The sequence below is a fragment of the Nematostella vectensis genome, chromosome 7 (genome assembly GCF_932526225.1).
Source record: "Nematostella vectensis chromosome 7, jaNemVect1.1, whole genome shotgun sequence".
NCBI classification, from domain to species: Eukaryota; Metazoa; Cnidaria; class Anthozoa; order Actiniaria; family Edwardsiidae; genus Nematostella; species Nematostella vectensis.
In genome coordinates, this window is record NC_064040.1 from 12,384,160 (window position 1) to 12,406,438 (window position 22,279).

General features: G+C 39.9%; 3 protein-coding genes across 5 annotated transcripts in view; 1 reads left to right on the forward strand and 2 right to left on the reverse strand.

Moving 5' to 3' along the window:
• Positions 1 to 2,670: 2,670 nt before the first annotated feature.
• Positions 2,671 to 11,715, forward strand: LOC5510781. Of its 2 annotated transcripts, XM_001631151.3 has the most exons (5): positions 2,674 to 3,032; positions 6,691 to 7,333; positions 8,676 to 8,870; positions 9,019 to 9,576; positions 10,058 to 11,715. In XM_001631151.3, the coding sequence occupies exons 1-5, from the start codon at positions 2,934 to 2,936 to the stop codon at positions 11,113 to 11,115; spliced, it is 2,553 nt and encodes an 850-aa protein (XP_001631201.2). In that variant the 5' UTR covers positions 2,674 to 2,933; the 3' UTR covers positions 11,116 to 11,715. The 2 variants fall into 2 exon arrangements, with proteins under 2 accessions (XP_048585683.1, XP_001631201.2); XM_048729726.1 differs by lacking the exon at positions 8,676 to 8,870 and having other exon boundaries at positions 2,671 to 3,032.
• A 2,291-nt stretch (positions 11,716 to 14,006) lies between these two features.
• On the reverse strand, positions 14,007 to 14,842 carry LOC116617346. Its single transcript, XM_048730272.1, has 2 exons — positions 14,447 to 14,842; positions 14,007 to 14,387 (listed from the first exon to the last, which is right to left on the reverse strand). The coding sequence occupies exons 1-2, from the start codon at positions 14,840 to 14,842 to the stop codon at positions 14,007 to 14,009; spliced, it is 777 nt and encodes a 258-aa protein (XP_048586229.1).
• Positions 14,843 to 15,724: 882 nt separating this feature from the next.
• The window catches only part of LOC116617321, a 51,361-nt gene continuing 44,806 nt past the window's right edge, over positions 15,725 to 22,279 (reverse strand). For both annotated transcript variants that reach the window (XM_032379942.2, XM_032379944.2), the window contains 9 exons: positions 20,417 to 20,465; positions 20,001 to 20,304; positions 19,484 to 19,601; positions 18,988 to 19,149; positions 18,487 to 18,560; positions 17,976 to 18,031; positions 16,968 to 17,071; positions 16,758 to 16,817; positions 15,725 to 16,417 (listed from right to left, as the gene is read on the reverse strand). In XM_032379942.2, coding sequence (XP_032235833.1) covers positions 16,335 to 16,417; positions 16,758 to 16,817; positions 16,968 to 17,071; positions 17,976 to 18,031; positions 18,487 to 18,560; positions 18,988 to 19,149; positions 19,484 to 19,601; positions 20,001 to 20,304; positions 20,417 to 20,445 — 990 coding nt within the window. In that variant the 5' untranslated portion in view covers positions 20,446 to 20,465 and the 3' untranslated portion in view covers positions 15,725 to 16,334. The remainder of the gene's footprint in view (positions 16,418 to 16,757; positions 16,818 to 16,967; positions 17,072 to 17,975; positions 18,032 to 18,486; positions 18,561 to 18,987; positions 19,150 to 19,483; positions 19,602 to 20,000; positions 20,305 to 20,416; positions 20,466 to 22,279) is intronic.

Consider the following 22,279-nt stretch of genomic DNA (forward strand, 5'->3'; position numbering starts at 1 on the left):
TGTGTTTTAGGTAAGGTCTCATACATTTACTGTACTTTTGGCTGCTTGAGGGGGGGGGGGGGGGGGGGTGGGCTGCCGCTTATTGATATATTTTGAACTTTGAAATCCTCCTCTACTTTACCTCCTAACGAAAAAAAGGCATAAATGCAATGTCAATTGTGTTTACTAATATCAAAGTTATACACAAATATTTAAACAAACAAATATTTAACATAGTTCAGCGATGGAAACAAAGAAACAAAACCTGAAAAACACGTTTATCCTTCTCTTCTCGTTCTACTGAGCGTGCTTTGTCGTGTTTTTCAGCACTTGGATAATCTGTGTATCCAAGAGACCATGATGTAAGATAACGAATCCCCCGTATTAGGGTATGTTCCAATGATGACGTCCGTAAAAACTATTTTTAGAACAAGCAGTTATTTTTAGAGACGTCTCTGATTGGTTAGCTCTCGCGTTTCCTAGCAACAAGAGTCTTACGCGCGATCACATCTTGAGCAATGTGATCCGGCAAGGATGTTTCGGAAATCTTTGTGACCGAAAATACCTTCCTTTTTTACAAACGCTGTAAAAATGATCTTCCATAGAGTACGCTGGAGCCAATCAACCGTTTCTGGGACATTGAAATGCATAAAGTGCGTGATTTTAGGCTCTGGGATCAACTAAGTTTTCACTGCGGATTCGAAAATTACTTATAACACAACAATCAATCACAAATCTGTGTTTACAAAACACAATTCTCTTCCAATTCCGTTTTAATGAAAAAAATACATCCAGAACTTAATTCCATTATATTCACACACCGATATTACAAATAAAAGATTTCAAGTCTTTATAATGAAATAGATCTTATTCCAGTGACAAGGGTTTCTTGAGTGACATGATTTCTGAACATGTGCGTGAAAAATTGAAGTTCATTCATCTAAAAATGTTATAAATCAAAGAAAAATAAAGGCCTTCTTGTATTAAAATACATAACATAGACTCTGAGAATGCCTAGGTATTCTATCTCACCGAATTGCAGAGAAAAAGAACTTTTTAGGAGTCTGCACGATGCATCTTGAATGAACTCCAAATTCACCGTCTCCCCGACGTCTTCCCGTTCAATTATTTATATAACATTTAGATAACTGAACATTAGATAACTTAACAGATAACAGGACACCACCCCTTGAGTAGCATTGTGATCATGAGCCTTGAAGAGCAGCTAAAAGCAGATAAAAACAGATAGCGAACGAAGTAAAGAAGTGCAGAGGGAAAACATCTGGTGTGAAATTGTACTAGCTCGTGGTGCCCATAACCAAATATGGCGCGACGAACCATGTATGGATGCTATGATTGACAAGCTGGCGCAATCTAAAAATAGCTTTCTTGGACGTTATCATGGGCCACGGGGATTCGTTCTCTTATATCATGGTCTCTTGGTGTATCATAACCCGCAGTGCTTTATGGATATCAAGTAAATAAGCAAAAAAACGTAAATGAAATAAAAATCCAGGTTTCAAAAGCTGTAGAGTTTTTGTTTATGTTCTTATGAACATTTCCCTGCTAGCAGAGGCCTCTTTTCTCTGTATTTCGCTGGGCTGGAGTTCGCGAGGAAAAGATACCTCTGCCATGGGTCGCAAGTTCGTTTGATCAAACCGCCGTCCACGATCGTGGACGAGATCCAGAGCGCATGCTCCGCTCATTAATTACTGGCCACTATTTGAGCCCACAATGACTAGCGCATGCATGAAACGTATATCCGCTGCGGGATAATAAGCCCGCATTCGAAACAGCGTCCTCCGTGGAAGTATCACGCGACGAATTATAAAAGAAGCCATTCAATGCCTTATCTTCATTCAGAATTTTCTCTCTTTTGACTAACGAGTCAATCTTCCGTTTACAGGTTTTGCATATTCTTCTGGGAATAGCTGATCTAAGTTTACCAAAAAGTTTTGTAACATTTTCTTCGAATCCAACTGTGCGATATTTACATTGAAGAAACTCGCCTGCCCAGATGTCTTGAAATTAATCCCACAAACTCAATCTTTTAGTGACGTTTTAGGTGATTGAAATTGAACAGTTGTTTTCTTTTTTCGAAGAGGAGAACTAACCGGAGTTTGATTCATGATTTCCGACTAAACCCATGCAAAGCATATTAGCATATTGACAGCTTTCGCGCGATGGTACGGGTTTTGGCACGTCGGTCGCTTATGAACGCTCACGCATGCGCAACAGAAACAGTTTCGACCCATGGCAGAGGTATCTTTTCCTCGCGAACTCCAGCCCAGCGAAATACAGAGAAAAGAGGCCTCTGCTAGCAGGGAATATGAACATTCGCATAGCTTTAAGATACAAAGATTCAGCTGTTTATACGCTACCCATGAACCACCGCGGGTTACTACATATGCTTCACGAGTGCAACCTTTTTTGAAATAGTAGGTGTATTCCCTTGAACTTTACGCACGGCTTGTGCACCTTCACAAAAACGTGACGCGGCCAAAAATCAAACAAAGACTTCGGCCTTTGAAGTACGCATGGCTGCGAAAACTTTTCTTTCTGTTAATTATCGTAGAATTCGGTGATTCAATTTCTTCGGCCTTAAACCAATTAGTCCTTCTTTCGCTCAGCCACACGCAAAAGATTAACGCGCTTCCACGAATGAAAACAAAGCAAGCATTCCAATACCATCCCTTTAGTCGCTTGGTAGCTGTTGATATAAGAGCAGCTTGTCTTTTACACATGGGACTTCTATGCCTTACGTGCCTCTGCTTCACATGGGACTTTCTATGCTCCATGTTTACATAGAGTTTTTTTAAAAGTGTGCAAGCAAAATCTGACGTCTGCAATCAGAAGCTACAGACCCAAAAAGCCAACGACTTTTGCCATTACTAGGAAACTAACAGTTTTATTCATTTTTTACCTGTATCACTTCTACACTTGCTGATTAGAACATGAGGCGCCTTGTTCTGTTAACCATTCTCGTCGCTGGAATTTTCATTTGTGTTGAAATCGTAACTTTGACGCACTTGGGCTACCACTCGTTTTTCAAGGTGAGCACCACCCGCGCTTTTTTCACTCGCAGCTTGTTTAATCTGTATCAGGGGCAGCGGAAAGGAAGGGGCAGCTGAGTTTGGTGCAAAAATTGACCCGTTAGTGATCTCACTTCGAAAACATGACTAGTACCCAAAATGAAAATGTTAATTAACAAGTTGAATCCGTTTATGACATGCAAATAAAACGCCATTCAGCTCTCGTTCTATAAAATGCCATGGTTATAATCGACCTTTTTTTATAAGAACGTCCAGGCTGAGATTTCACTAAATTGGAAGAACATGCTAAAAACATGCCGAGGTTCAAATAGCAGAAATTTTTGCCCTTTTTTGTCCTGATGCGTTCTAAAATGCAGAATCAAATTGTGCTCGTAGTAACAACCTTATTAGTGCTATTGATCATTAGTGTAATTCTCTTCCCAATAATTTATTGAGAATTATATTCTTATATACACTAAAATTAAAGAACATCGCTGAAAATTAGACGTGTAGGCATCAATAGGAATAGAACGGATGGAACGCCACTGAGCTCGCCTTGCATTAATAAAAACAAAGCAAACATTCCAACACCATCCCTCTAGTCGCTTGGTAGCTGTTGATATGTTGCACTATCCAGCTGAGCGTTACCTTGGTTCCAGGGCCTCGAACGTCTCTCTCATTTGTGGCCAGCGACGTTCGAGGCTCTGGAGCCAGAGTAGTTGAGCGTGAAACGCCAGTAGTTTTGTCGATGAGTTTTTGAGTAAAAAACTATAGGTTTTGACGTCACAACAACATGTTGTCAAGGCGAGCTTTGAATGTTGTTAGGTATAAAAGGCAACGCAAGTGGAATTTTAGGAGGTTGCCTCTTTACCGAGTTAGGATCGAGTTAGGCGAAAACTCGAGCTTGTCGGGCGTAATCTCGCGATGGGTTTTAAGATATCGCCTTCAAATTTTCGGGATCTGATAGATAATTATGCCATGTCATAAAGTGTGTGAGGAATTTTCGATTTTCGTCTAAAGATCGCTTTTATAGCATTTTTCGTGTCCAAATTTCAAAAATGAGAGTTTCAACTTTGATTCGTGATATTTTGTTGTCAAATAACAAAAAGTCCTCACACACTTTGGTAGATCATCTATCTGTCATTGACATGCAATTATGTGCAAGTGCATGCGCAATAACGCGAAGGTGCATTACGCTCTAAAGTAACTCCGTACTTTTGAGTTTGAGGCCTCAAAACTTAAACACGGAATTAGCTATTGCAAAAATAAAACTTGCAGGAGATAATTCAATCTTTTACCTTTTATTTTAGATATATAGTTTGTACATGTAGTGAAAACTGCGGCGCGAATTTTTTTTATCCGCGGACACGTTGTTTACCTTTACCGAGACCTTAAACAACTTCAATTCAATCCTAATTGAAGTAACGTTGCATTTAACTCTTATTTTATCAGATCGATCTCGATATTCTCTAAAACCAGAAAAAAGTTAGTGTGAAAAGCAGAAGAGAAGAGAAGTGTAGAAATGCTCAACGAAACCTTCGATTCGGTCGAGCGTGCGATTCTAATAAGGCAAAAGCCAAAATAGAACTCGAATATCTTTGCCGTGGTTTCTGTGAATTCTTCGCATTATGCATAGCTACATGTTTATGTCAATCGAGTGTATAAAGCCATCAAGAAATCATTTCTTACCTCGGAAAAGGGAAGAAGTAGACGGCACATGTTTTCGCAAAGATCATGGACAGAGATCCAATGGTAAAAAAATCCATAGTTACCCTGAAAAGTCCTCTACTAACTACACGTGACGTGTAGTTAGTAGAGGACTTTTTAGTCTCCTCTACTAACTATGGAAAATCCCGGAAAACCCTTTGCCAATTTGAAATCGCCATAGATCCATGGAAGCTACCAATTATCATTTTTTACAATTTCTAATTAGTTTGAAGTTGTTTAGCACTGATTTTGCAATTTCGACCAGGTGATGAACTGACTTTCAAAATGATCAAGCGGTTAGACGTGGGAAATAAGTTAGAATTATGAGTGAAAAAAAAAAACACCTTAAAGAGGAAAGGACCATGTAAAGTTTATTAATCAGGCGGAATTTATTATTGTGATCATTTTGCGTATTTTTATTTGGGTGGGGGGGGGGGGGGAAAACAAATCCCCCTGTGCTGAGACCCCCTGTCTGACACTAATGTTTCAAGGATACCCACTAGTTCTATAATATTCATAGAATTGTGTTACTGACCTTACGAGACGTTTCGGGTGAGTTTTCGTAGATTTGAAGGTTCGTTTTTGAGACGTAAACAGTAGTTGTATTTACGAATAGGAAGTAAAGGAAACAAAAAAAAACCGGCACTGAAATGAGCCAGGCTTTACTGGTCATTTTCAGGCTTTTCTTTCGAGTTCGTTCACCTAATTCGCAGCATCGCGTACAATTTTCTTGGTGAAAATATAATGAAATCTTTGCCTGTTTGCCAAATGTGTAGTTCCAGAAAATATCCACCCCCCTTCCCCCCCCCCCCCCCATTGAGGGGGTCGGAGGTATGACCCCCACCCCTCTGGAATTTCCGACCCCCTGGAAAAAAATAAATACAGTAACTGTTAAGGAAAAAGGGCATTTCCCCCCCCCCCCCCTCCCCCCCTCCACTCTGGAAATTCCGGGGCATCTGAACCCCCGGATATGGAGGGTACCCGTATGGATATTTTCTAGAACTACACAATCAAGGAGAAAAAAAATAGGAACAAATAAAATAAAATTAAATTTGCTTCAGAAATGTCTAGAATCCCTTTGTCATGCACACAAAACAAAAAGTCCCCGGAAGAGAATTGAATAATTTTATCTTGGGGTTACAGAGGCTTGCGCTTTGAACATGGCTAACTGTGTAAAGCTATTACGCTTTAATTATATTATTCATTCAACTTCATTCCCGCTAGACCACGTTAAGAGCAGATCTCCGTAAATATCGAAAAAGCAGAGCCATAGATTAACTGGATCATTACGAAGTTGACAAGAATGTCTTGTATACCCACGGCAAAACCGCTGATCTTCTTGTAATTTATTTTCTACACCAGCAACGACAAAAGCTGTGAATGAAGATAAAATTCAGAAGCAACGCTTATAAAATGACGTTTCTCAATAGCGCGCGCGCGTGAAAATAGCAAAACCTGAAAAGATTTTTGCTTCAAAACCTTCCAAAATCTGTTTTTATATCTGTCTAGTTCTTAGAGCAGAATAAGAATTTAGTTGATTTTAGACAGTTTATGTTGACATTATTTTGAGCTGGATCTTCTTTGCTTCTTGTTTATTTTGATCTTCTTTGCTTCTTGTTAATGGAGCTCTGCTCTCGACGAAGTCTAAACAACGACTCGCACTATAAAAGGGCCTGGACCAAGTTCACGAAAGGCTCAGTTGTCAGTAAACTGCAGAGCCCCGGAGTTCAGTCATCCGTGTCTTGTTTGCCCACAAGGAGCGAACCCCAAACTCAACTTTTGAAGCGCTTTTGCTTTCGTTATCTCGGTCAATTTTGTCCTGGATACTAACAATAGATTACCAATCAAAAGCGCAGGAAAGTTCAGTAGAAAAAGGATCAAATTATTGGCGATAACACAACAAAAAAGTCCCGCTTCCCACGCAACTTACGATATACACAACACCTTTTGTAATGAACGGACGGTTTTCTAGATATCTTGCGAGGAATATCCAAGAAACAAAGAAATGCGCGTAGATGAGAGGTCGTCAGATGCAAACGAGATCACGACATCTCAATACCAATTAACAGAGGTCAATAAAAGCATTAGCAACCAGCCAGGTATAAACGAAAGGCTTGGTCAGTCGGAAGATGTCAAGGGGCCTGGTACCCAATTAATGAACAGGGGGCGTGATCAACAAACAAAAGAGGACAAGAGGCCTGGTCTCCCGGTAAAGGACAAAAGGCCTGATAAACAAGTAACGGACGACAGGCCCGGTCACCTGGTAGAGGACAAAAGGCCTGGTCAACCAATAGACGAGGGGTCGGGTAACCAAGTAACGGACCAAAGGCCTGGTCACTCGGTAAAGAACAAGAGCCCAGCTCACCTAGAAGACGACAAGGGGCCTGGTCACCAAGTAGACAACAAGGGGCCTGGTCACCAAGTAGACAACAAGGGGCTTGGTCACCAAGTAGACGATAAGGGGCCTGGTCACCAAGTAGACGACAAGGGACCCGGTCAACAAGTAGAAACTAAGGGGCCTGGTCACGAAGTAGACGACAAGGGGCCTGGTCACCTAGTAGACGACAAGGGGCCTGGTCAAACAATAGAGGAAGAGGGACCCGGTAACCTAGAAGGTAAGATGAACAGTGTAATCATTAATAATCTTCGTTTGCACGCGACGCGAGCACAACGAATCTACGACACCCTATTGTAGTGTGCATGAAAAGGAGAGCAGACTGCAAGACGAAGTTTACTTACAACAAAAAAACACTGATTCTGAGACCGAGCATCTTCGTTAAATATAGACACTGAAAATAGCTGGCGGCAAAAAGTACATGTTAAACATAGGTGCAGCAGATTTGTTATTGTCTAAAGACTTCCACCAAGCTCTCTGATAATAATAATAATAATAATAATTAGTTTATTTTTCACTTTCGCAGTCCATGGACTGAATTACAGTGACGGTCAATTACGCATACATATAAATATATAATTAACATATAATTTACACATGATATATTGATAATTCACTCCAAGCCTGAGGTTGCAAACTTTACGCTAACAAAATTTCCGAACCTGTCGGTTTTGGTTGCTAGAGTGACATGGTCTTTAGGTCTTAAGTTGTAGTGCGAGGACTGGTTAATTATGCGTTTGTGTATTAGGAGATGGAGTGGATTGTCAGAAGTGACCTTACGGATAAACTTACTGCATGCTATTTTCCTGAGTTCCTCAAGGGTGGGAATACCAGCCTTGGCCAGCGCGTCCGCATATGGGATAAATGGGAATATGATAGCCAAAGCGCGCCTCTGATCTGGCAGTCTATACGATAGCTTTAAGAAACTAGCCAAAAAATCAGCACCACCCCTTTTTAGGCTATGTGTACCGCAAGTCTTTGGATGTTCCATGTGTTCCGGAAGAACTGCTCTCATAATTCGTAGCACCCAACGGATTGATAACTGGGGGAATAATTCAATCCAAACACAAAATGCTGTTCTGGAAAATTTGGAAGAATTGTTGAGTTAAAATAGACGTGACTTATACCAGGCAGAGAATGTTGCCAGATCTGGCAAAATAACGGAATGACCTTTGCCTTCCGCAGCGACTAGGGGTCCGGCAGCGGGATAGGGCCCTTATAAAAACAATCCGAAATAATGCAATTTTTCTTTTTGAATTCAACTTAATATCCATTCAAAAAGAAGTTACCCTTGTTGTAAATATCCAAGCGATTTCTTATGAATACATTTATTGAGTTTTGCGGTTTTGATAAAAGCTGTGGAGAGAATATTTACTCACCGAGATTGGCCAATGCCTAATTCCCACTTACCCAATCTCACCATAAAACCTGCTTTTCCAGCGTAATTTCTTTCTTACCTACTTAAAGGGCTTCAGAATATCTTCCCAAAGCTATGGTGGAATCCACAGCTGCTTCAATCTAGACTCGAACAGAAAATGTTCACATATATTTCCTTTCTGTAGCGCAAGACCAATTTCAGTGCGCCATTCCGATGGATGATAGTCACGTGAGTTCAAGTCGGTGCAGGCTTCCTGTGCTTGATCCGTTCAGTTCAAGTGTAATGAAGCACGTGCAGCGCCACGCCCCTCTGCAATGCCCGGGGAGACTCTACACTAACTATTCAAACGGGGTTCTTAGATTGATCTCCGATGCTGCGGGTAGGTCGGGAGATGTTACTTTACACGGGGATGAGGTGCGTCTATGACTGTTCGAAATCATGGTTGGACATAGAATCATCAAATCTATCTTGAATCAAAGGGACGGCATTCTAGATACGATATCACTTAACTTTAATCTTTTTTACAGAGAAAGACGAAGTGGCTAAAATTTATATACGGGAAATCCACCCGGCTGAGGGAACCAAAATGGATTATGGCTTTGATTTTAGCGATGCCAAAGAATTCCCGTTAAAAAACAAGTCAATTATTGCAAAGACCGACTTCCTCCGTGTGTCGATACACTTTAAAGACAAAACAGTGCAGAATGATCTTCACGCGTCGGTGGTTGAACGCCCGGATGTACTGGCACGCCCGCATTCCCAGGATGCACCGCTAGATATCATGATCCTCGCGTTCGACTCGATGTCCGATGCGCATGTCCAACGAGTGATGCCTCTGACTTATGCATTTATAAAAGACGAATTGCAGTCGTTTGTATTTCGAGGGTTCTCTGTCGTGGGGCAGGCAACCACTCCCGCGCTGACTGCCATGCTCACGGGACGAACTGTGGAGGAAAACTGTGAGAAGCAGGAGGGAAGAAGAGGGGAACCGGGCTCCACGCCCATCGACGGATGGCCCTTTATATTTAAAGAATTGAAAGAGACTGGGTTTGCTTCAATGTTTAGTGAGGACGACCCTAAACTTGGTAAGCCATAACTACTAGTCCTATCACAAAATAACATTAGGGACAGGCGACGGCTAGATGGCGTAAACCCCTTCTCCTAAACCCCTACCTTCAACAATAAGAAATATTTCGTGCTTGGCGTAAGATCATTTACCAATTTCAGTAAAAATGGCTAGATTTTAAAATAAGTAAAACATAAGAACTACAAACAACTATATTTCTACAATATGTAAAAAGTTTACATTACACTCTACCACGTTCTTAGCGGTGAGTTTTCACGTTGTGGTTTGGTGGAGAATAGTTGCCTTTCAAACAGAATGCATTTCCGCGTAGGGCTACTCAATTTTCTAAGGTCGCCATCGTCTTAATATCTGAAAATCTTACTATTCTTCCTAACCCTTTTTGGGTATATTTTAATGTCATGCGTAACATCTAAATATGAACGTAATAGGAGGCAAAACATTTTATAAAACAAAAACCAATGGTTTTTACTCTGTTACAGGAACATTTCAGATGCGTCTTCTGGGTTTCACTGAGCCTCCAGTGGATCATTATGCTCGTCCAATGTGGTACGTCCATCCCCGGTTCACCGACTGTCACGGTTCGCAGCCCCAGTTTGTAATCCAGCTGGAGTACCTAAGGAGCTTCATGCGCGCGTACCCCGGCAGGCGAAAGTTCGGGTTCACCTTCCTGTCCGACCTCTGCCATCAGACTTTGAATCACGTGTCTACCGCCGATAAGGGCGTGGCCGACTTTCTTCGATCTCTGAAGCGGGACGGGCTACTGGAGAACACCATGTTTATCGTGATGGGCGACCATGGACCGAGGTTCGGTGGGACTAGGCATTCGACACAAGGAAAGGTTGAGGAGTCTTTGCCTTTTCTTTCGGTGCGTTTTCCAGAATGGTTTAAGAAAGAGTTCCCCAAGGAAATAAAAACGTTTCAGGAGAATACCAATGCGTTGCTTTCGCCTTTAGATTTGCATGCAACGTTTCTTCACTTGCTTCACTTCTCAAGCGGCCTACCTAAAGAACCCGCGACACTTGGTACGTCACTCTTCAGTATTATACCTAAAAACCGCAGTTGCGCGGATGCTAAGATCCCAGAGTACTTTTGCCCATGTCTAGATCGTCGCAACATCAGAAGTGACCATCTGCACGCAGTGGAAGGCGCAAAGAGAGCAGTAAAAGAAATCAACAGACGCCTGATCAAAGATGAAAACGCTAAAACACTTTGCAAGACCATCAAATTTGAGAGAACCATCGCGGCGACACAAGTCATGCCTGGGAAAAAGCTTCAAACTCTAGGTTTTATTGTTGGTGCAGATGCTCTAGGCTTTGGAAAGCCTCTATTTGATAGCAAATTCATTCCGCTAGACTGTAGTTATGAAATCCAGTTCTCTGCAAGCCCAGGGGGAGGGCTATTCGAAGCTAAGGTCACAATCACGCAAAGCGGTGAATATCAATTGCCGAATATTATAAGAATAAACGCATACGGCGATCTACCGAAATGCATAGCCGAAAAGAACCCTAGATTAAGAGATTACTGCGTCTGCTTATAGGCAATCTATTAAAAGTATCCCATATAAGCGTCTTTGTTGACAGCTCCGACGAAGGGCTAACGCTCGAAACGTCAGTGAAGCACTTTCGACCTTGTGCTGATTCATACTTTGTTGCAAGCAGCCTATCATCAGTTTTTTTAGGGGAACTGTGTGATTCCATTATAAAGATCTTTCTCTCTCAACAGAGGAAAGACTCTTCCCTATTCAGTGACACCCTTTCTCCTTAGATGCTACCTCCTGAGTGACTTTACAAACATTGTAATTTGTTAACAAAAATGCGGTGGAGTGGGGTAAATCGTTTTTGGAGTCACACATTTTCCATTTGAGCACACATTAGTGGCTAGAGTAAACTATGGGTATGTTCAAATAGCTTCCAAGAATGGACTAAAAAATTATCTAAATTAATTAAAACAGGTATCGTAACAAAAAGTCAAAAGTAATTATGTCGAAGACGTTCTGATATTCAAATAGTATTAGTCCTGTATTCTTTTTTTTGTGAGCCCAAATAGCCTCAGCTATTGTTTGGTTTAGTATACCGACATGTAACGTCTCTTTATTAAAACTGAAAATAAAATATGTTCTGATTTTTCAAAAGAAAAATCAACGTCTCTCTATCGCGGCGATGTACAGCAGGTTTATCTATTACACATTCCACGGCACATTTAGATTTAAGAGAAACTTTGCAAATCGAGACCGCAGGCATTGTTTGGGCATATAATCTTTATTAACTTAAAATTAACTTAACGTTACTTAAACACTAACGATTAGTACTAAAGATTTAGAAGACAGAATTACGAAGACATTTCTATTCAATAGGCTTAATGAGCTTACAATCAGTAAAAAAAAGTAGATAACATAAACATTTTTCTAGGGAGTGTTCATGAAATACACCGAGGGGGAAGAAGGGGATTGGGGGGTGGGGGGTGGGGGAATGTTAGAGCCTCTCTTTCGTTGTAAACATTTTTTCGGTCCTTCCCCTTTCAGAACCCCAAAATTTTCGCAAAGCCCCCCCCCCCCTCCCCCTAACAACGTCAATAAACAAAAGAGTCTTTAAATCTGGAAAATGAATACTGCGAAGTTTCCCTCCCTGTCCGTACGAGTTGATGATCAGTCAAGTTAAACATTATTTCAGAGTCTGACATCTCTTCTTCACAACTTTTTTTTTGCGGATGGTCAGATATTTATCAGAGAACTCCCTCCACCCCTCCCCCCGGAAAAATTAAGTCCACTTTTTCGGTTCTCGCCCCCCCCCCCCCCCCCAAGAAAAATCCTGGGTACGGGCCTGTATATTATGGTTATAAAGACAAAAGTATTGAATACATTGGTAATTTGGATTGGAAATTAATCTGTATTTGTGCTACAAACTAGATAATATAAGTAAAATATTAAAGCTGAAAAGTAATTGTTTTCCAACATGGCAGACGTCTTCATAGATCTCACGTCACTTCTTGTCTCAGTTCGACATTGGTCTCTTTGCACGATACTGTGCTGCTTTACATATCTTGTGAGGACTTCACTTCAGTATAGATTGTTTTTCGTTTTGTTATTTGTGATATGTTTGCTATGATCATGAACTCGCTTGCATAAATGCTGAAATTTGTGGAACTTTGGGCCTCCTGTGTCATCCAATCACGTGGTTACATCATCATAGGGCCTATATACGACGTTGCCAGATAAGGACATCATCAGATAAGGACATCATATCTTTTTATATGTAAGGTTACAGAAAAATAGATTTATTTCATAGCGCAAAGCATGGACATCCTAGAACCATCAGGAGACCCTTTCCATGGATCTAAAGTCGCGGAAAATTTAGCCTGAGTATCAGGCGATTTTATTTTTCAAAAGTCGGAGAGGAAAAATAGAAGGACAACTGACACAAATACTAGACGCGACGCCTGCCGCCCCATCTCAGGCCACTGTCAAAATACGTCGGCTGTTAATTTTCCAATGACTCGCGTGGTGGCAAAATCAAATACCCAAATCAAATTATAAACAGCATTTATGTAAATCAAAACTACATTGGTGTTAATGCAAGGGTAATAATTTTAGTAACGACGAACCCCGGTAAGGACAACTTTATGCTGAATGATTTGAAACGCAAAGATAGTTCACGGCTCATGAGATTTACGATTTAAGTATATGACTGCAGATCCACACATCACTAAATAACTACAGGCTTTTTCGTAATAGACAAACCGCTGCTTCAACACAAAAGCCATTATTTGATAAGCTCACTAAAACAACAACTACGCGGGAAGTACAGCAAACAATCCCAAGCATTCTTCGTGCTCTAAAACAAATTAAGACAAATTTCTCGAATTTCGGCGCCTGTTCTGTCTAAAAAATTGATAAATACTACAAATGATGTCTGTAGTATTGAGCAGCTTTGATATAACTAGTAGATCTTCGCTTCGAAAAACGATACCAATGAGAAATAAACACACGCAATGACCGGCCTTCGCAAAACATTTGAACATCTAACCTGAGTATCAGGCGGAATTATTTCGAAGAAAATAAAGAGAGGAAAAAAAATATATTTTTTTAATGTTATAGAAAACGATTTCCCTGATTCTGCTAACGCAAGGACAAAAGCACTTTTGGAGTCCGCCATTACTCTGAGAACGAGCAGTCGACGGGCTAGGGTACTATATATAGCTGAACCAATCAGCGCGTCCCATTCGAGTGCCCTTTGTTTGTTTGACCAATCAGGAGCCATGCCGGAATCCGGCGTGAGAACATGCGAATTGAACAGTTCTTGTATCAGGCCCTTGTCTTGTTTCTCGCCGGCGCGATAGAAACATAGGAGGGCCTCAGGTTACGGAAAATTGTGCTGTTTTTAAAGGACATTTGCATAAGCTCAGATTGCTCTTACCATCTGAGACATCTGCTTATCTGACATTTGTCCAGCCTTCTTGGGCATCTGTCATTTCTCCCTGGATATTTATACTACCTTCAGGGACATCATTCATTTCTTCCTGGATATTTATACTACCTACAGGGACATCATTCATTTCTTCCTGGACATTTATACTATCTACAGGGACATCATTCACTTCTTCCTGGATATTTATACCACCTACAGGGACATCATTCATTTCTTCCTGGATATTTATACTACCTACAGGGACATCATTAATTTCTTCCTGGACATTTATACTATCTACAGGGACATCATTCATTTCTTCCTGGATATTTATACTACCTACAGGGACATCATTCATTTCTTCCTGGACATTTATACTATCTACAGGGACATCATTCACTTCTTCCTGGACATTTTATACTATCTACAGGGACATAGTAATTTCTTCTTTGATATTAATACTACCTCAGGGACATCGGTTATTGCTTCTTGGACATTTATACTACCTTCAGGGACATCAGTCATTTCTTCTTGGACATTTATACTTCCTTTAGGGGCATTAGACATTTCTTCTTGGACATTTATACAACCTTCAGGGACATCAGTAATTTCTTCTTGGACATTTATACTTCCTTTAGGGACATCAGTCATTTCTTCTTGGACATGTATACTACCTTCAGGGACATCAGTCATTTCTTCTTGGACATTTATACTTCCTTTAGGGACATCAGACATTTCTTCTTGGACATTTATACAACCTTCAGGGACATCAGTAATTTCTTCTTGGACATTTATACTTCCTTTGGGGACATCAGTCATTTCTTCTTGGACATTTATACTACCTTCAGAGACATCAGTCATTTCTTCTTGAACATTTATTCAACCTTCAGGGGTATAAGACACTTCCTCTGAAGCGTCTTTTGTAACTTTAGGGAAATCAGTTATTTCTTTCGGGGCATTTATTCTACATACAGGGACATCGGTACTTTCTTCTAGGGCATATGTTCTAGCTAGGAACATTAGTCATTACATCTTTGACATTTATTCTACCTTCAGGAGTATAAGACATTTCTTCTGAAGCATCTGTTCTAAATTCAGGGACATCAGTCCTCTCTTTTTGGACATTTATTTTCCAACAGGGGATATGAGTATTCTCTTTGTTGAAGATTTGCTTTACCTAGATAATTGTTATTGGGTCTGGTCGTTTGCTCTTCCTTTTGGAAAATAACTCGCTTTTGGGGCATCTGGGACATTTGGCATCCCTAATATAACATTTGTCGGATCTTGTGGGGCATTTTGCAGCTGTTAATTATAAAAATGCTGGGACCGGCGCATCAAACAATATATCAAAGTCATGAATGCGTGCTCGAGCTAGATGTGCTTTCCTTTCAGCTGTTTGGTAGAACCTTTAAGAAACGTCATCGAGTTTTGGAATGTTTGGGTATCCTGTGTTTGTTTTATGTACGTGAGCCTCAGAGGAAATTCCTCATTCGGCATTTGGTCACACTACATTAATTCAATAATGAATTCAATGTTGTATATCGCAAAGATTGCTAGGTGCAAAGTCCACCATTTCTAATAAACTGTAAGGGCAGAAAATATATAATGTCAAAAACTGTAAAAAGACATTTTAAAATAAGCCCACTTCCTTTTAAAAGGTCCCCTTTTTAAAAATTAATGGATGCTTTCCTCAATGTCAAGACAGACGGAAACAAAAGAAACAAAGAAAACAGATGAGATGTGTTGAGGTACCCTTGGATTTTTATTTGCTACTATACATTGTCTTACAATACATTATTGAAATTCAGAGTAGTAATAACGCAACTGTAATGGTTGTAGCGCTTACTTGGCAGCCTCTTTTATGTGATAGTGCGAGGAAAAGTAGAAAAAAAAGGTGGTTAAATACTGGAATTTTAGGACTTCAAAAATTGACGTGATAAAAGATGGCCTTTACCTCTGATGTCTAATCAAAATACCCTTGGCCTATCATGATGTTCGTTACTTTAAACGCTTATTATTACTGATTTACATGGTTTTGATTAAAATAGTAAGTAGTGAGTTTCCTTGTTATGGCACTGTGATCAACCAGGGGTAAGTAATGTCAGACTCGATATTCGCCTGCAGTAGTTAACAAAGTGCTATCCAAGTCACCTTACCAAGCCATATTGTAAAACCATCTTTATACGAATTAGAGTTATCGAGGCTATGTGGCTCCACTGTGATTGCTAATGATGAGCAACTACTTTGTTTAGTGCGGTTTTTAGCACGGTATGTCATCGACCCTAAAAATCTTTCTGAGAAGTTAACACTCTGATACTCCGACGTGTTTCCTATTCGATGTGTAGGAGCGGGTTTACTTTACCCAGAGAAATCCCTGACGTCTAAAGATTATCCCAGTGTTTCCATCTCCATTCAAACCGTACAACATTCGCCGAGCTGGGGTAAAAAGAAAAAAAAAAACATGTTTTCACAAAACTTTCAATGCTGTGAGATTGCCAACTACAATGATAAAAGATAGTACGCAAAGAACCTTCCTCTCATCATTTGCTAACCCATCAACATCAATATTGGAATATAAGCTTTAGATCACTTTACTGCCTTAAAATACTTGAATACTCTTTGGCCTTACACTTCAGAAACTGAACACACTTTAAGTGGTTGTGATTCCTGTTGCGCAACGAACGAAAAATTTAGAAATGTTAGGCATGGGGGAGAGTTAGAAATAAGTGATATTTACATTTTTAGAGATGAGGCTTAACTAAAAATAAATTCATACCAAAGAACTCTGAAGAGTGCCATCGGTAACCACACGCTCCATCATCATGACCGTCAAACACTAGAAAGAGAGCAAGGTTTGAGTATGGAATACAGTCAGGCAACTGGCAAGAAAGTTTTACAGAGGCAGGGACAAGGGTATAAGCATAGAGAAAGGAAATGGATGGAAAAGTGGAAAGGGGACAATGTAGGTAGTGTCTACTTTACTTACTACAGTGATGATATCTGTAGATTCTGTATCCTCGGGCTATACCAGTACAAGGGCTAGATTCCCAAGCGTATGGATGTTTATATGACACAATAATCGGAGGACATCTGTTGAATCAAATCAAGGGTGTTGGGACATACCTTTGAGGGCCGATGCTATGAAAACCTCCAGAAGTGGAAAAATAAATATAAAAAATGTGCGAAAATTTTATTTTTTGTCCAAAACGCATACGTCACTTTGTAGGCACCCTCATAAATGTTATAAAGCTAACATTTATCTTTGCAGATACTTCAAGAGCAAGATTTCAGATTCTTTTTATTGTGACGTCATCACTTGACGTGGTCACCTGATGACGTCATCAAAATTTAGATGTTCTTAAACAATGATGCCATGCCTAAATTCAATTCATTTCACATATAATTGGCGAATTTATAGCGTCAGGAAGTTTTCCTAGCAACGGCCCTCAGAGATATGTCCAAACACCCTAAAAAGAATATGTGAATCCAGAATATACTCACTCCCATCCCCCCCATCCAGGGCGGGAATTCTGGGGGCTAGAGGGTATTGTCAGTACCACTTCCCTGTTGGTGAAACACCGGGGTTTTTTCGTACAAACACTTTCAAGGGGTTATGGGAAAATTAAACCGGTTGGGAGGGATATGGATCTACAAATATGAGATAACACATCATATGAGAGGGTGACTCCTATAGAATCGCTGTTTTCAATCTCGCTCATCTACTTTGTCAGATTTGCAGAATTGCCTTTTTTGTTTATGCAGGAGGCTTTTTAGTCGTGCTAAATGTATGCCGTATTAAACCAAAACAGTTAATGCATGACATGCATCAAAAAGTCTCAGCTAGAGAGAAGGCAATACTTTTTAAATGCCTTTCAGAGATTTTTCCTGAGACTTTTTGACGCTTCGAATTAGCTAGAGAGAAGGGAATACTTTTTAAATGCCTTTCTGAGATTTTTTCTAATTCGGAGCGTATTGTTCATTGCAGGGTACTAACATTATTCCAGCACTCGCTCTGCAGGACGAATCAAAGTTTTTGGCTCCACTTGGAATCTGTGCATATAAATAAGCACCACCAAAATAATTGACCAATAGCTACTTGTCATTAGTATAAATCCACTCACATACTATCACGAATCTCGCAATTTGATTGGCTCCCGTACTCACTATCTAAGCCATAGATAGTGAGTAGCAAAAAACCGGCGACAAAAGCGGTTATTTATTACAGAGAATTAATAAATCGAAGAGAGAGAATTACCGAGAATTAATAAATCTTTATTTATTTGAAGGTAGTATGTGAGTGGATTTATACTAAAATTAGACTACTCGTTCTCGTTTTCTATGAGTCAAATAGTCAATTCGGCGCTACGCGCCTCGCTGGCTATCTTTTGACTCATAGAAAACTCGAACTCGTAGTCTAATTGTTAAATAGGCAGATGCCTGGCGTCGGTGACTAATAGCATATTCGTTTCAAACTTGTGTTCTTTATTATTTGCAGAGCTACTGACCTTGTAGAAGACATTGTCGGGGTTCTTATTGTCCCGCGCATATGGGCTGTACACGGCCTCTACACGGAACACACCTGGAACACCAATGTTGGCTTTTTATTTTTTAATTTATTAACCGCTGAAAGTGTAGCGATGACCAAGGAAGTGAAATTAAAAATGTTTATAATCTTCTGAATAGCTTCTTCAAGAATCGAATAATACAAGGCAATAGGGGATAAACCGAAGACCAATCCGAAAATCGTCGTCGCAAATAAGTATTCAAGAGAGATTGTGTAACGTTTTGTCAATTATTGCATTTATTATGCTGCTGACAGCAACTGTAATACTATACTACAAGAGTTGCAGTTAACTGAACTATTCATCTATCTATGAGTAACTTGAGCAAACCGTCAACTAGAGCACTCGGTTTCCGTTTTTGGCAAACAAAAACATTTATTTGTGAAGGTAGCCAGCCGTGTCACAGAATAACCCCTTAACAAGACTAAGATAATAGAGTCAAACCTTCAATGGCTATGCTGTGTATTTCTTCGTCAGCAAGCTTTCGCGCGGGGACATTGGTCTCAAAGAGGGACACACAGGTGTCAGGGTCTGCGCAGTTTTCGGCTCTCCAGAGATGTTTGTTGTTCAAAGCGTCGATGCTGACCACCAGTGTCCACCCTCCGCCTGGATAAAGAGTCAACGGTATGACAAAAAAAATTTTCTACAACCTAACGACCCTTGCCTCGAACTTGAGTGGGCGATTCTGGAGTTACAAAGATTACGCCAACACGCTCTGTCATGGGCCGTGGCAGAGCACTTTGGCTGGACAACAAATCTAGTATTCCTAGCCAATACTTTTTGTAGACTATGTTGGGATGTGCTCCGCCAAGTGTCCTGTGGTCAGTCGAAGGAGGGCGGGTGTCAGCACTAAATGCTGGCCGACGTTGACGCTGTTTGCACAGGGCTTAAAAGGGCTTTCGACGATAGAGGGAAAAAAGACATGGAAAGAGAGGCTTACCAAACCTGTCCATATCACAGTACACTCTTCGTCTCTTGCGCTTTGTGTTGATCCAGTAATATCCACTTGCCAGGCTAGGCCTCACTTTACGCAAGTCAGCGCACGAAATCATCTGAATCTGTCACGCGTAGGACCACGATAAAACATATATTTTAATAGACTTTGTATATTTGAATATTCTTACAAGTATAAAGTTCTAGACTAATACATGAAAATATAAACAATATGTAATTATTTTGTAGTAAGTGGTATTTAGTAGAACTATTTAAACTGAAAACATATTGCATTTGGGCGCAGGCGTTACTCTACATGTGTACCAGGGGACCCCTGCGAACAAAATTGGAGGTTGTTGTGTCGTTTGGAATACAAATTCCTAAATTAAAACAAGAAGGTTCTGGGTCGGAAAGCTAAACCCTTTTCTTGAGCTATAGCAGCTCTCATTCAGTTAATGTCTTTCAGGTAAAGCATAAACCAGCCCCTTTAGCAGGGAGACTATAAGTTAAAGCAAACAACCAACCTTATCAGTAACGAGACTATTCGGTAGATAGATGAATCCATGCTTTTTGTCCATGTCGTTAGGAAAGTCCGTCTTGCTGGCGTTGTTCAGTTCACATATTTCTCGCGTGATGTGGAGATTGACACTTCTGCAGCCTTTTGTTTGCAAGCAAGTTTGGATACATCTTTCGGGACTTAGGCCAAGAAGTGACTGAATTAGGCTGTTCTTCATGTAACCGGGCTCGCTGTTTGTGGGCGGCTTACACTGTTTTGCGCATGCACCAAATATTTGGAACGACAGCAAGAGCCACGAGTTCCACCAGATGCTTACACAATAGAGAAAAAGCAATGGAAAAGTTATTTGTTTGGCTAGCTGATTAATCTAACTTGCCCGAGGGGACAGAAATCAATTAAAATATGCAGAAGATTCACACATACCTTGCGGTACCCATTCCTTTTGGTCGCATGATTTAAAGCTCTAGCCGAGCTGGAACATTACAAAAGTTAAAAATGAAGTGAAAAACATACGAACAGAGTGCAAAAATATTGTCATTTGTGTGAGACTTTTTGAACGCTCCCAAGAACAGGTACTATTTCCTCTAGTCCTAGGTAAACCGTAAATGGTTCAAATGTTCAACGAGGGGGGCGTAAGGGGGGTGCGTAAGGGGATGCGAAAAACGCACAGATACCGCAAAGAAAATCGCCAAAAACCGCAAAACCGTCAAAATAAGTCTATAAACCGTCAAGTCTAGAAAAACCGCAATACCGCCGAATAAAATATGATTCAAACTTGATACTGCTGGCTGTAGCATTCCTATGAAAGAGCGTATCGTTTGTGTTGGGAAAGGATAAGAGCTTGTTCAGCAGGAATGCTTAACAATATCTATAACCAAAAAAAAATCCATCGACAAACAAGGCTGATTCAGATTTATGAAAATGCATGTTTGATACACCTTCATTTAGAAAAGCCTTAGCTAACTATGTTAGAGTAAATAAACACGTCGTCATGACTATGCATAAAAGAATAGGGGAGTTATATTACAGAGTTGAATCGGAATGTCTAGGGAGTCGGAGTACCTACAACCATGTAAATAACCTTTAGTGATTCAGAAATAAATGTGGAAAAATCCAAGCTTAGTCCAAGTCCAAGTCTCGACCAAGCTTAGTCCAAGTCCAAGTATCGACAAATAGTATTTTATGATAAAGAATCTATGGCAGCTTACCCCACTCAACTATCCTTTCTCCCTTGGAGTTCAAAAGAGAACAATAGTCGAAACGCCCATCGTGTAAGAAACAGTAAATATTATTGTGGTTATGCTATTGACAGTTTTTGGTCGAAAGCATAACAATAGTAGCTGCTGCATTAATATTAGCATTATTGCTATTTAGCGAAAAATAGAAATAGTTAATCAAATTTAAATTAGCACAAACCAGCCCTTACTAAGGAATATTTGAAAAATCAAAGGAATAAAAGAGGAGTGCAGAAATAGCTATAATACAGTATGACCAGTAAAACCGTGAGAGGTGGAAGTATGTATGGAATGTTTGCTCCCACAAATCATATTCAAGCAAATCATATTCTACCTTATGATTCGTCCGCAGACAATAAACATTCACAACAATATTTGGGTCTTCAATTTTTGTGATACTAACTATTTTAACAACACAATTTCTAATATTGATTATAATAACCTTACATTCTAATCAAGCGTTTTGACTACGCATTTGCGTGAAATAATAGACTTGTCCAAAATAATAATGATCATATGTATAGAAAGCCGGTGGTATTTTTTTTTAAAGGACAAGAATTTAAATTATCCCTATTTTAAATTGTTTACTTTTCAATTCTCTCAATCAAAATACGAAAACAAAGTAGACGCAAGTTTTAGAATTGTAAAGAAAATCCATTAACTTTATTTTTATACAACTTACATTTAAAATTAATAACATAAATTGATGCAGCATCTTGTTTTAATACTGGGATATAAAAGAAAGTAGAAATAAACAAAAACGAATCTATGCAGCAGTTAATTTTAGTAATAGTTAATAAGGCAAATTTCTCTCTAAAAATATCCCTTTTATGGAGGTTCCATACATTTCAAAAAAGCAAAAAAGACCTGAGACTTAAAACACGCGATTAGAAAATATAAAGAGTGTAGAAGGATGAGTATTCAAAGATAGGTCTAAACAAGTAATTGGTTTTAATTAGCTTCCAAAATAGTTTTCAGGGAGCACTAATCTTTTTCAGAATAGGTGCATTTATATTATTCCCGAGGTAAACTGTACATAGCTGGAAGGTTC